We start from the raw sequence: 14,766 nt of genomic DNA on the forward strand, positions 1-14,766 counted from the left end.
ATTTCATTGTTAATGAAGCTCTATAAAGGAGGGTTCGATTCTTTCCATCAAAGCAAAGTATCAAGGAAAATCACACAGAGCAACAGAGGGGCATCATCAGAGGATCTTTTTCACATTAAGAATCCCATTAGAAAGAAAACACTAAAAGGTAATTGAATTTCCTTCAGTTATCTTCATCTCTGTCAGCTACTGCTACAATAACTTACTCTCCAGAGCAGAGATAACTCAATTCTTTCCAGCTAGCATATGTTATGAATCTTTTAAGCAAACTTGTCTAAATCATTCTGGTCCTCTATCAGGTTCCATGTGTATATGAACCCTGACAGAGTGCAAACATAAATATATTTTTTATCTATTTGATAATTCACCTTCTTTCATGTTTTATTTGTAGGTTCACTGGATGTTCATATCATTGCGAATAACTGCATTGTTATAAATGTTTTTGGACTAATTAAAATATATAAACAATGCACTGTTCTAGATCAAACAAAAATAAATGTAATACAACTAATTACAGCTTTCATAAAAATATATCACAAGTTTTGATGCTAAATAAATTATACTGTCAAGATCTGAGGTACAATTTTGAAGTACTTAATTTTATAAGTTGATTCATTGTCAAAAATTGATTACGATACTAATCATCAATTGAGATTGTATACAACACCAACACGATGTGTGTATACAATCTACAGTACATGAAAATCCTGTGCGTCAATCTTTTCTGATCATGATATTTTAAGTGCAAATAAGTCAGATATACCTAATACAAAGCAATTCAGGAACCTCTGCTAAAATGTAACATCTCTGTTCTGCAGTTAAAATAAGTGTATTTAAATACTTGTGTTTATACAATGTCTTAACATGTTTTGAAGCACAGTGAATTGTTTTTTAAAAGTGCAATGACTTATATAAGCGAATACAGCATAACATTTTGGTTTGAGGTTGCAATGCTGGTCTGGAGAACTCATTGCTTTTCGCTGAATGGTATTGAACTGTAGCATCCAGTTTAAGTGCTCAAGTTCTGGTGTAGGACTTTAACCCACAAACATCTGATCCAGAGATGTGAATCCTACCAACGGAGCCATGCTTATAAGCGATATATACGGCAAGGTAGTTTGGTACTATAGTAATAGTATGGTGAAAATTTAGAACCTATGATTTGATTAGCAACTCACATATCACACTTCCTCCTCATCCCACAATCTCTTCAGACTTGTGGTTATAAGCAAGTACCTCTTGCTTTCCTCTCTGTCCTAATGTTTCCTGTTTAATAAATGTTTTATTCTTTACAAGTTCATCAGCTGACCCCTGTGACTCTGTTCAGTAGCCACTCTTCACGTATCTAAACAAAAAATAAAAGTTAGGATCTATCAAGCCGGGTTCCACCCTGGGGTCTGGCTTGGCCAGTAGTAACATCAGCTGGGATCATTACAATACAGCACATTTGTTGTTTCTGTGGGAGCTGCGCGTGCATTTTGGGTGCTAAGTATCAACTGAAACTACACTTCAAAAGGTAGTAAGGCTGTAAGAATGAATTGTAAAGGAAAAGAAAGCTAATTACAGAGGCTTGCTACACCCCACCAGATCACATTAAACAGGATAGATTGTTTTATGACACGATAAAGAAATTATCTGCAAACAGAAATACAATTTTAATGGGATCTTTACCCAACCAGTCCAGAAACAGAGCTCATAATTATAATATATGACTACTTTCTCAACCAGTTCGTTTGAGATGTCATGAACGGTAACTCTCATCTGAGCATGATAATGGCTAAAAAAGACAGCATTCTGGCAATATAAGTAGTGGTACAGCTGGGGAACAACAACTTTGATGTGATAAGCTGAAGACAGCAATCACAACATAAGCAAATTTGACATGATCTGGGATCAACTGCAAGGCAATCCTCAGTAAAACCTCACTTGAACACAAATGAAATACTTTTAAGGACGTAACACTGAATAGACAATATAAATACATACCAAAGACCACCACACACAGATTGAAGAAACATTCCAACAGGATTTGTAAAACAATAAATGCATGTCAAGCTATAAAACTCAGAAAAGCTCACAAACAATTTTTTAAAAACTGACAACTCAAAACTACGTACAACTGAAGAGCAGCGCTGAATAAATTCTATGGTCAAGACCACAAATTCAGAACAACTAAATAAGTTAAATTCAGTTTATTATATTGGATTTCAAGTATTTTATTGGTGCTTTGGCTCACGTTCATATGTCAATGTGTTTTTGTGAAAGTTTAAATTTAATGTCCTCAGTTACAAGAATTAATGAAAAGAATTAATTACAATATTACAATAGGTGTAAAGTGGAGCATGAACTTGTTAAAAGGGGAAAACTGAAGTACACAAATGTGTAATTTTTGCAGCGGTGGATTTATATATTTATGATGTGGGACATTTTCTTCAACAGCGCCTCCCAAACCCTCAATCTCAGCTACCTAGAAGGACAAAGGCATCATGCGCATGAGAACACCACCACTTCTGAAGTTCCCCATCAAGTCACACACCATGCAGCCTTGGAAATATATCGCCATTCCCTCGACACCGCTGGGTCAAAGTCCTGGAACTCCCTACCTCTCATTGCAGTGGGAGTTCTTTCATCACACAGACTGCAGTTATTCGAGAAGGCAGCTCACCACCATTGTCGAGGGCAATTAGGGTGGGCAATAAATGTTGGCCTTGCTATCCACGCCACCCGAGAAAATACTCTTCTTCACACTTTTTGTTGCATTTTCCAGGACCAAGTATTTATAGATTCTGATATTAAGTTTTGAACTTGTGACAAATATCTAGCTCATGGTTCATGTTAATATTTTGAAGGTAATGTATAGTTATGGGAAGACTGTTGTTGTGAAGATAAGGTAACTAAAAAACTGGGTTTAGAGATTGCCTTAACACCTAAAAGGAAATGGCAGTCCAGAAGGTTACACATGTTTGTTTAATAGAGTCAGAATGGAAAAGAGAGGGAGCCATAAAACAGCAGGTGGGCTTACTTAGGTGGAGAACTGGAAATGTGATTCTACACTGCTCTCAAAGAAGCGCAGTCCAAAGAGATTTTTTTTTCAGGAGTTAGAGCTAAATTAGTTTAAAAGCATTCAGTGAACCCTGAAAGGATACGTCGTCACGGAGATGGGTGGAGCTTAAGGCGATTCTCTGGTTTCAATTTATCTATGTGCTTGCTGGGAGTCAGAATTGGTTGCAGTTCGGACCTTGTGTGATTAGCAGCTTAGAGAGAAGTCCTGGGAGCTATTTATAACTTGGTACAGCCAGGAGACTGGAGTTCCAAGAAACCAGCTTAGTGAAGCTAGTGGTCCGCAAAAGAGCTGGAAATGAGCCAGTAATTAATTAGAGGCAGGAGAGCAGCTTTGTGAATCCCGTGGATTCTATCAGGAGGTGAGCAGTCATTGTGGCAATCTGAGTCGGAGCAGCTTTTGAGGGAATACAGAGGCTAAATCTTTGACAGTGAAGAGTTGAAATCCCTCATGAGGGAGACAGAATTTTAACAAAATATTGTGACTCAAAATAGTTACTAACATCTGGGTGGGTTGCTGAGAAATCGGTGGTATCTATCTTGGTTGCATCTGCCATTTAATATGCAGAGTGGTGTGTTCGACCACAGCTTGCCTGTTAAATCATATTTGCCTCAGGCTAATTCTGAATGCTAGAGTATAAGATAGATATCGTAGATTGTTTTACTTTGCTGACTTTGTATAAGTAACGTTTATTTTGTTTATTCAAAACCGTGGAATCTTGTGGCTTTATTCTCTTAGCAAGTACTTGGGATTTCAAACTTTGTCTACTTCAAACAAAAAGTTACTGGTCCCTAACCAGATTGTAACAAACTCTGCAATTCTAATTACTTCCCTTTCCCAATCAAAATTGTTACATTTAAAAGTTATGTAAAACATTAAACAAATTGAATTTCTAGCTGTTTTGTTTTATTTCAATTATGTGGATGGATTGGAGAAGCCAGGGCTGTTCTCCTTTGAAAAGTGAACATTAAGAGGAGATTTGATAAGGTGTCCAAAATCATACGGGTTCTCGAAAGAGTAGATAAGGAGAAACTGTTCCCATTGGCAGAAGGGTCAAGAACCAGAGGACATAGATTTAAGGTAAATGGCGAGGGAACCAAAGGCAGCACAAGGAAAAACATTTTTATGCAGCAAGTGGTTAGGATCTAGAATATGCTGCCCGAGTGTCTGGTAGAGGCAGATTCAATTGTGGCTTTGAAAAGGGAATTGGATAATTACCTGAAAAGAAAAAAAATTGAAGGCCCATGGGGAAAAGGTGGGAAAGTGGAACTAGGTGAGTTGCTCTTGCACTCTGCTGGCAAGGAGACGTTGGGCCTAATGGTCACCTTTTGTGCTTAAGCTATTCTATGATTCCACACCAGGTTCCTAGTTGCTAATTGTGTGCTTCTAGGAGATTTCACCGAGCATCTTTTGTCACCAACCCGTCCATTCTCTCATTATTCCAGTTCCCTTGAAAGAGTCACATGTGCTGCGGATAAAGGGGAACTGGTGGATATACTGTACTTACAAATTTTTATACTATGGCGCATTGTTGAGAACTGTCAAGAGCATCAAGCACCCCCGCCAGCCCCTTTTCCATCAGTTTTATTGATTTCACCAAAGCCTTTGATATTCTATATCGGCCTTCACTCTGGAAAATTCTCTCTTTATATGACATCCCAACAAGGATGGTTAACAACTATTGAGAAGATTTTTTAGAATTCCAAATGGTGTGAGGGCAGAGGATGGCTACAGTGATTCGTTCCATTGCTGTTGAGGATCAGGCAAGGTTGCATCCTCTCCCCTCTTCTATTTGTTGTCACCATTGACTGGGTATTAAGGAAGTCAACCAAGGATAACCTTGGACTGAAAAGGATCAATTATGTTAACTTACCAATTTGGACTTTGCTGATGACATCACTGCCCTGTCAGACAGTATAGCAGGGTTGCAACAGCTCATTAACTCAATCAGCAATCAGGCTGAGAGAGTGGGACTCACCATAATCACCAAGAAAACAAAAAATAGGGTAATGGGAAACCAAACAACAGATGTTTCTGTCAATAAAAACAAAGTTGATGTTGTAAAATACTTCACCCCTCTGGGTAGTTCCATTAATATACAGGGAGCCATAGGCAATAGACAAAGGACTTAATGTGAGAATAGGTAAAATATCAGCAGCTTTCACAACTGAAAAAAAATTGGAACAGTAAAAAGCTTTCCACGAAAACAAAGTTTAGGTTCTACAATGCAAACGTATTTTAGGCTTTCCTGTACAGTTGTGAAACTTGAAACCTGAAAACCTGCCAAGAAAGGAAACTGGATGCCTTTGATACCACACGTCTTCAAAGAATTCTAGGCATGCACTGGTGGGATTTTATACCCAAAACTGAATTTTAAAAATGCTCAGAACAGCCTCCCATTTCATCCATCATCTGCAAAAGATAGCTCAGCTGGCTAGGCCATGTCACCCGACTAAATCATGCAGTGGGCTCCTTTTGGATGTAGAAGAAGAGGGCAACCCAAGATGAGCTGGCACCATACTGTCAGTAGAGATCTCCAGCTGGTTAACAGACACTGGAGGGGCATGAGAACATTGGCTGTGGACAGGAGAGAACGGAGTGCTTTGTCTGCCGCATGCTTCTTTAGATGCAGGAACTAAGTCTATTATATGTACTATGAGCACTATAAAAAGTGGCTAGCAGGTTTCCAAGCTGATAAATGAGCATCAAGCCTGGGGAGAGGCAACTGGCATAAGCACAGGTGCTCTGAAGTCCCAAGATTCCCTCATGATGATGGCGAATACATTGCAGATTTCATTGAAAATGCAACTTCCTTACCGACTTTCAAGACAGGTGAGAAACAAACCTGGGCAATTACAGAGCACAGTTGGCAAAATAATAAAATTACTGGTGATTGCAGTAAATTACGAAGGCACAGACAAGGTCTTACAGAAGGTCCTGGATAATGTTGCAAGTGGGTGGCAATTAAAATTCAAGGGCATGGTGCTAAGTCTTATACACTGAAAGAAAAGGTAGGTGGCAAAGTTACTTGCTAGGTTATTCACCTAATGAATAGCATTAATTAATGAATATGCTTAGATAAAGGCCAAGTGATAGGCTCAGCACATCCTGTCATCCAGCACAACAATCAATAAACAAAACAGTTATGTTGAATGACACTGCCAAATTCATACAGAATGAGTTTGAAACCACCACGTTGAACCTTCATAGTACTTTGGTCAGGCGACATCCTGATTACTACGCTCAGAGCTGATCTTTGAAACATAAAGGAAAAATCCAAGCTTTAAGAAGCAGCGCATGTGATCCCTACTGTCAGGGAACTGAATTCTAGGGAAAAACTTAAATTATCCAACTTTAGGAAGAGGAAAATGGGAGAACATCTTAAAACATGCAATATGTTCAGTGGAATGAAAAAGGTTAACCTTGAACACTATTTCAGATTAAACCACTGTCACAAGATAAGGGTCCACAAGTATAACAGTAAAATCAAATTTCAGGCCTGATATCAGGATGCACTTCGTTACGCAATAAGTGATGAACACCTGGGATGGTATTCTGCGTAAGTTAGTTAGAGCAAAATGTCTGGAGTTATTCAGAAGTAGTTAGATCTTGTAATAGCGTTGCAGTATGTTTATATGACAGGATAACTGACCAAATAGTTTCACTCCTCAAAAACCTTTGCCTGCCACTATTGTGAAAACATCACTTTCACCCTTCCAACCGCCAAGGATTTACCCTTACAGCTCTAAGTTCTGAAGTTATGGCAGAGAAGCTATCAATTATCAGGTTCTCCAACACTTTGAATGTTCGAGTTTAGGATCTTAGGAAGATCTTCCTCCACATTGCTCAACAGGTTCTAAGAAAATGCTGAATGTCTGATAGGTGACTTTTCTCCACTCCAGTCAAAAACCTTTTTCTAACTTCCAATTAGTCTTTCCGGTCTATCATTCTCTTTGCAGTTCATTTCCACTACTTTTCCGCCATTCTTAGGAATTTTGCTCTCGTTTCTCACAAATTTCAAATTTTACATGTTCTTCCCATTTCTCATATCTGTGATTCTCACCATGTTCAAATCAAGATTTATCACATCACTTCTTATTCAAACTCATTCTTTCCAAGGGCTTCACTATTGTAGAATGCCTGAGTTCTTCAGTCTTCCCTTCTTCATACAATCCAGAGGCCTTTAAAACTCAAGTTTGGCATCACCTAGGCACTTATTAACTTACCTCTTCTTGTTTTCAATTCTGGTGTTAACCTGCACTGCAGTCAAGAAACCTTTACCTTGACTTATTCATACCACAACAACTTGTATTTATAGTAGTGCCTTTTAAGGTAAAAATGCCCCAAGATATTTCACTGAAGTATTATAAAGCTAAATGTGACTCTAAGCCACACAAGATAATATTGGTGTAAATGGCCAAAAGTTTGGTCAAAGAGATAGGTTTTGAGGGGCACACTAGAGGAGGAATGAGAGGAGGAGAGGCAGAGAGGTGTAGGTGTAGGGAAGAAATATCAGAGCTTAGGGCCCATGCAGCTGAAAGCATGACCACCAACAGTAAAGCAATTAAAATCAGGGATGCTCATGAGGTCAGAATTAGATGGCTGCAGACATCTTGTAAGATTGTAGAGCTGCAGATTACAGAGATGGGAAGAGGCGAAACCCTGGAGGGATTTGAAAACAAAGGTGTGAATTTTAAAACAGAGACATTGCTTATCCAGGAGCCAGTGTAGTTCAGTGACTACAAGGGTGATAGACAAACATAACTTGGTCCAAGTAAGGGCATGACAACAGATTTTGGATGATCTCAAGTTGACAGGGGGTGAAATAGGAGAGGCCAGCCAAGACTGCTGAGGTAACAATGGCATCAATAAGGGTTTCAGCTACAGATAAGAGGCAGGCAAGCAGTCAAGCAATATTATAGGTGGAAATAGGCAGTCTTAATGATGGCACACTTGTCCAGTCACAAGCACATCTTGGGTCCAAATATGAGACCAAGGTTGTGAAGAGTCTGGTTCAGCCTCAGACAGTTACCAGAAAGAAGGATGGAGTTGAGCTAAAGAATGGGGTTTGTAGCAGGGGCCGAAAACAATGGCTCCAGTCTTCAAAATATTTAATTGGAGGAAATTTCTGAATGTCAGACAAGCAGCCTGATAATTCAGCAACAGTGAAGGAGTCAAGAGCACTGGCGGTGAAATAGAGTTGGATGCCGTCAGTATATATGCGTAAAAACTAAATCTATGATTTCAGATGATGTCACCGAAGGGCAGATGAGAAATAAGAAGGGGCCAAGGATTATTCCTTGGGGGAGCCAGAGGTTAATGGTGCATGAGTGGGAAAGGAAGCCAATTGCAGGCAGCACAGAGGGTACAATTAGATGACAATGGAACCAGGTCAGTGCTGTCCCACCCAGCTCGGTAACAGTGGAGAGGTATTTTAGGAAAATGGCGTGGTTAACTACCAAACACTTGCAGACAAGTCGAAAAGGGACAGCTTACTTTTGCCACAGTTACATCAGGTGTAATTTGAGAGTTTAATAAGTGCCATTTCGGTACAGTGACAGGGGTAGAAACCTGATTGGAGGGGTTCAAACATGGGAGTTCCGGGAAAGATGGGCATGGATTTGGGAGGCAACATGTTCTAGGACTTTGGAGAGGAATGGGAAGTTGAAGATGAGATGGCAGTTTGCAAGGATGTTGGGGATCAAGGCTTGGTTTTTTGAGAAGAGGGTTGGCGATGCCAGTTTTGAAGGAGAGAAGGACAGTACCTAAAGAGAGAGATAACAGTTATCAATATCAGCTAACCTGGGGCCAGGAGGGGAAGTTGGGTGGTCAGCAGTTTAGTGGGAATAGCATCAAGAGAACAGGAGGTGGGTCTCATGGACAAAGTGAGCTCAGAGAGGGCAGGCATCAGGGGAACTGGAGAGAAACTACAGAAAGATGCAAGTTTAGGGCTGCGACAGTGGAGAACTTGAGGAAGTTCGGCCAGTGGGCTTGAGGAAGGGAAGGAAATGGCAGAGCCAGTTGATTCGATGGTTTCAATCTCAAAGACAAAGAAATCAGTGAGCTCCACACACATTATTGGAGGTGAGGGTGGAGGACACAAGGGGGAGGAGTTTAAGACAACTATTTCAGTTGAGAAAAGAAGTTATCTTTGCATTCCAGGATGATCCGGGAATAGTAAGCAGCTTTAGCAGATGAGAGCAAAGCCAAGGGTGTGCATTTTGCAGGATTAGTTACCTGGCATTGTAACCTGCAAGATCATGAGACAATCCCAGTGAGTCAGGTTAGAAGGTCTGAAGAGATGAATGTTACATTCACTGCAAAATAAGAGAATTCAGAGGGTCCATCAAGGCCCAAGAAAGGCCACGAGCAGCCGGATTTTTAAAATCCTATTTTCAAGAAACACATCAAAAATTCAAAGTAATTCAGGCAAACCCAGAGGACAAAGCAAAAGCTAGCTAACAGAGAAAACAACAGGAAAGGAATTTTAACTTTAGTGAGTTAAAATAAATTGCAGGTACAAAAGCCAGAAAATACTGGAAACACACAGGTCGCTTACATTGAAAAGATGGGTCAACTTTTTGAGTACAGGTCTTTCATCAGAGCTGAATAGGGAAGACTGTGTAGGTTTAAAATCCAAACATATACTTCAGTAACTTCTGATCTTAGCTGTCGTGCCTATTTTCCTATCAATTCCTATTTCACTTCATTTCTTTCTATATTACAGTTATTTTAGTCAACCTTTTGCTTTCAAATGTTCCTTCGGAGCCCGAGTGAAGTTTCTTCGGTATATCATTCATCACATTTTTTCTTTCTCCAAGTAGATTCTTTAAGTAATCCAATATTTGACATAAAGTTTCTGCTCCTTTATCAGCATAATTTGCATCAAATCAGCCAAACTACTGAAAAAATTGGGTAATTTTAAATGTACCTGAGTTAGAATCATAGAATGGTTATACCACAGAAGAAAGCCATTCAACCTGTCGTGTCCATGCCAACTCTCTGAAGAATAGCCCACGCAGTATCTCACTTTTGCCTGTCGTCCTGCAATTATTTTTCCTCTTCAGATAATGATCCAATTCCCTTCTGAAAGTCACAACTGAATCTGCCTCCACCACATTCTCAGACAGTGCATTCCAGATTCTAAACACTCGCTGCATAAAAATGTTTTTTGTCATGTTGCCAGTGCTTCTTTTGCCAACCACCTTAAATCTGTCCCCTCTGGTTCTTGTCCATTCCACCAATAGGAAGAGTTTTTCCCTATCTACTCTGTCCAGAACCTTCATAATTTTGAACAACTCTATCAAATCTCCTCTCAACCTTTTATTTTAAAGAGAACAGCCCCAACCTCTCCAATCTATCCATGTCTTTGAAGTCTCTCATTCTCAGAACCATTCTTATGAAGCTTTTTTGAACCCTCTCTAATGCCTTCACATCCTTCCTTAAGTGTTGTTGCCCAGAATTAGACACAACATTTGAAGCACAGCCAGTGTTTTATAAAGGTTCACCATAACTTCCATGCTTTTGAGCTCTATGGCTTTGTTTATAAAGCCCAGCATCCTAGTGTATAACTTATTAACTGCTTTCTCAATTTGTCCTGCCACCTTGAACAATTTTCTCACATATAACTCCAGGTCTATCACCTCCTGCACCCCCTTTATAATTGCATACTTTATTTTATATTGCCTTTTCTCATTTTTTTCTACCAAAACAAATCACTTCAAACTTCTCTGCATTACATTTCATCTTCCACGTGCCCACCATTCCACCAGCCTGCCTATGTCCTAATACCAACCTCTGGAATCCCCACTATATACCTTCCTCAAGTCTGAAAATCAACTGTTCACCACTACTGTTTTCTGTCACTCAGCCAGCTTTGTATTCATGCTGCCAATGTCCCTTTTATTACATATGATTTATATTTGCTGATAAGCCTTTGTGTGGCACTTTATCAAATGCCTTTTGAAAGTCCATGTACACAATAACAACTGCTTTAACCTCATTAACCCTCACTGTTGTTTCATTGAAAAACTCAAACAAGTTGCTTGTTCCTATTTTCTCTGGGTGCCTCAAATGACGATACGTTTAGATCTATGGTACTGTTCTATGAAGAGCTGTGAAAGCAGAATCAGCCTTCAGAGTGCGAGTGGTCTGACTGCTCTCGAAATTTTCTTGAAAATTCCAGTGGCACGAGGGGTGCTAACTGAAGAACTTGGTTTGTTTAGCTGGCAGTTGGCAATCTTCACAAAATAGTCGAGGTGCATGAGCAACAAACAGTGCTGCACGAGTGCTCACGCAGCGCTGAAATGTGCAATTTTGGCAATCTGGGGCAGCACAGCAACATCCAAACGTGCTTAGCTTTTATCTTAACAGATCTGTTGAGTGGTTGAAAGGAATAGGGCACTATTGGCATAAAAGGAGATTACAGGAGGTTGGCCAAGAGACAAAGGTCTTTTGTCTCTTTAAATCAGAAGCTTGGAGCCTCTCTCTCTACTCCTCACTCAACTTCATTAACAGGACTTTTTCCAGGTTCCTGTCCTTTGTTTGACTAGAAGGTCTTCTTTGGACTTTCCCCTGTTTCTGTCTCATTCCTTTGGCCTTGGGGCCTTCTGGTTCTTTTGGGAAATCTGCAGCTCCCTCTCCCAGTGTCCAGTCTCTCTGGAGTCCTGGCTTCAAACAAACTTAAAACTGCTGTTTCTTTAGTTGTTGTGTCTGTGGGAGGGACCTGCCTCTCTAGCCCCGTTGCTAGTCCAATTCTTCTACCCTTGTTTGTTGAACTTAGCTTACAGTTGTAAAAAACCTCATTAAAAATGCAGGCAGCTTTATAAAGTGAAACTAAAACTCAATTTGAGCTTTCTTAATACACAGATACAGGAATACAAATCAAAGAAACTTTAAAGATAAAACTCATTCCTAACACCTACAAATACCAATACAACTTACTTAAACTATCTCTATTTCCTAACACACTGCAATTCTTCACATTGGTTACTGGACTCACTCTTATACCACAAACAGGAGACTACAATAAAACAATACCTGGTGCCAAAAGGAAACAACAAAAAAACAATACCGCAGAAGCTAAAAGCAGTATTTAAACAAAAAAGCTTGTGCGTTAGAAGCAGACCACATACCACATGTACTTCCAAACGCAGTTTTCCAAATGCAATATTTATCTTTCAGAAAATACCATTCCAATTCTTGTTCATCTTTGATTCAGGCTTCTCTTCTAAGGTGCCCCAACCAAAGCAATGGTGTTTATAATTTCAGATAATCTACATATTAAACAAATGGTTTATAAACTTGCCTCAATACATATGGGGCAAAAGTGGATCTTGGTAATGCTCAAACAATCTTTACATCCATAACAATATATTGTGGCATCAGGAACAGGTCACAAATAGTACCAGTAATATGCAGGTACTTACAATGGTTAACTGGACAAAGGCTTGTAAATATGAAAAAAATGTACCCAGAAGATGAAGGAGGATAGTGGAATAGGAAAAATAGCCAAGAATAGAGAAATAAAGATAAGGAAGAAATAAAGATAAGGAAAAAATAAATCTACAGAAACCATACAAGCAGCATCTCCTTGAAGTATCTGTATTTAGTTACCTACAACTCTGAATCATTAGAATCTCCTCCACATAAAATATCTTAATTGGCATCACAGATCAACAAGATAAATGTGACTTTGTTTCAATGCAGCACCATATCTCCATTTACAAAGTCATTAACACAGAGCAGCAGTCAAACTTGCCCGAGCAAGAGTGGTCATATGCATTTTAAAATACAATTAGAATTTTGCTTGCAAAATTATACAAGAAAACTATCAGGTAGAATTGTTAATCCTGAAAAGACCAGTCACCACCTCTGTGGAGCAAACGGTGTAGAGTTTTGTTTAGACAAATGGCAAACCATAGCATGTATCCAGCAAACGTCAGCTTACCTCAAACTCAGCATGTCTATGTATATCCTCTGCCCGTTGTCTGCTCAGGATAAACTCAGCCTCATTTGCTACCCTCACCAGGTGGTCTTTCATGGTATGGCAAAGCAGTCTATGGAGGAAACAAACAACTCAGAAGCAAGTTCTCAAGTAGTAAAAATATAAACTTTCAGTTCTGAATATTTCTGGCATTGAAAATAAACAAGCAAAATTCTATGAACGTTCTTCCATCTTGAGTAGTCTGTCTTGTCTATAATAGCAAAAACAATGTTCCGAGGAAATATGTGCAGATTTTTAAAATTCTGTGCAGAAAAGTATTTTCATTATCTTTAACAGACAACCGAACATAAATACGCATACATGAGCAGAAAAAATACAACACTTGTAAATATTTTTTTTCCAATTGCTTAGATACAAATGTATCAAAACATCAAAAACTTGTACACGTGTTAACATTCCTGAGCTAATGATGTAGGAGAGTCATTGATGAAGAAGCTTTTAAGATGTTTGGTCTAGAACACTACCTGAGGAATTCCTGCAGCAATATCCTGGGGGTGAGATGATTGGAATCTGACAACCACAGCCATCATCCTTTGTGATGGGTATGACCTCAGTCAGTGGAGAGCTTACCCACCACCACCCACCCACCCCCCCCGCAACCCCCCACCCCCGATTCCCATTGACTTCAATTTTACTTGGGCACCATGATGATACACATCAAGAGTTGTTGTCTTGTCACCCAATTCTCAACTTACCTCTAGAATTCAACTCTTCAGTCCACATTTAGGTCAAGGCTATAATGTGGTCTGGAGCTGAGTGGTCTTGGCAGAATCCAAATGGAGCATTCGTGTGTAGGTTATTGCAGCTTAAGTACTGCTTGAAAGTACCATCGGCAACACCTTCCATCACTTTACTGATGATTGAGAGTAGACAGATGGGGTGTAAGTGGTTGAATTGGGTTCGTTTTGCTTTTTGTGCTCAGGACACACCTAGGCAATATTCCACTTTGTCAGGTATGATTGGATCAGGACCAGATAAATTGGAACCAAGGTTAGCAAGCAAAACACTAACTAAAAAATAGGCTGCCTTCAAAGAAGAGATTGTTCAGCACAGTCAAGATATAATCTCATGAAGGGGAAAGGTAGAGCAAACAAATACAGAGCTCTCTGGACAATGAAAGAGATAGACATTAAAATGAAGAAAAAGTGTGCTTATGACAGATGCTGGGGAAGTAATACAACCAGGCTGAACACAGAAGGTTCAGAGGGGAAGTGAAAAAGCAAGTAAGAGAAGCAAAGAGAGTATGAAAAGAGACTAGCAGCTAACATAAAAGGGATTAGGGACCACAAAGGGGATTTATGCATGGAGGCAGGAGGAATGGCTGAAGCACTAAATGATTACTTTACAATGGATGACGTTGCTGAATAGGCCGTGGTGAAAGCGGAGGTAGTTCAGACACTTGAAGGGTCTAAAATTGATGAGGAGGAGGCTTGGGTAAACTGTCTGTGTTTAAAGTTGATAAGGCACCAGGTCCGGATGGGACACATCCAAGGATATGGAGGGAAGTGAGCTTGGAAATTGTGGAGACGCTGGCCATGATCTCCAGTCTTGCTTCGACTTGGGGTGGTGCCAGAGGACTGGTAAATTGCAAATGTTACACCATTGTTCAAAAAAAAAGGTACAAAGATAAGCCTGGCAACTACAAGCCAGTTGATTTAACTTCAGTGGTGGGGAAGTTTCTAGAAACAATAACTCAGGA

General features: G+C 39.7%; 1 protein-coding gene across 1 annotated transcript in view; it reads right to left on the reverse strand.

The window, feature by feature from the left end:
• The window catches only part of lrba (LPS-responsive vesicle trafficking, beach and anchor containing), a 913,498-nt gene that overhangs the window by 507,834 nt on the left and 390,898 nt on the right, over positions 1 to 14,766 (reverse strand). The window contains exon 35 of the mRNA XM_078541260.1: positions 13,011 to 13,119. Within this exon, the coding sequence (XP_078397386.1) occupies positions 13,011 to 13,119 (109 nt within the window). The remainder of the gene's footprint in view (positions 1 to 13,010; positions 13,120 to 14,766) is intronic.

Source organism: Cetorhinus maximus, chromosome 1, assembly GCF_964194155.1.
Source record: "Cetorhinus maximus chromosome 1, sCetMax3.hap1.1, whole genome shotgun sequence".
Lineage (NCBI taxonomy): Eukaryota > Metazoa > Chordata > Chondrichthyes > Lamniformes > Cetorhinidae > Cetorhinus > Cetorhinus maximus.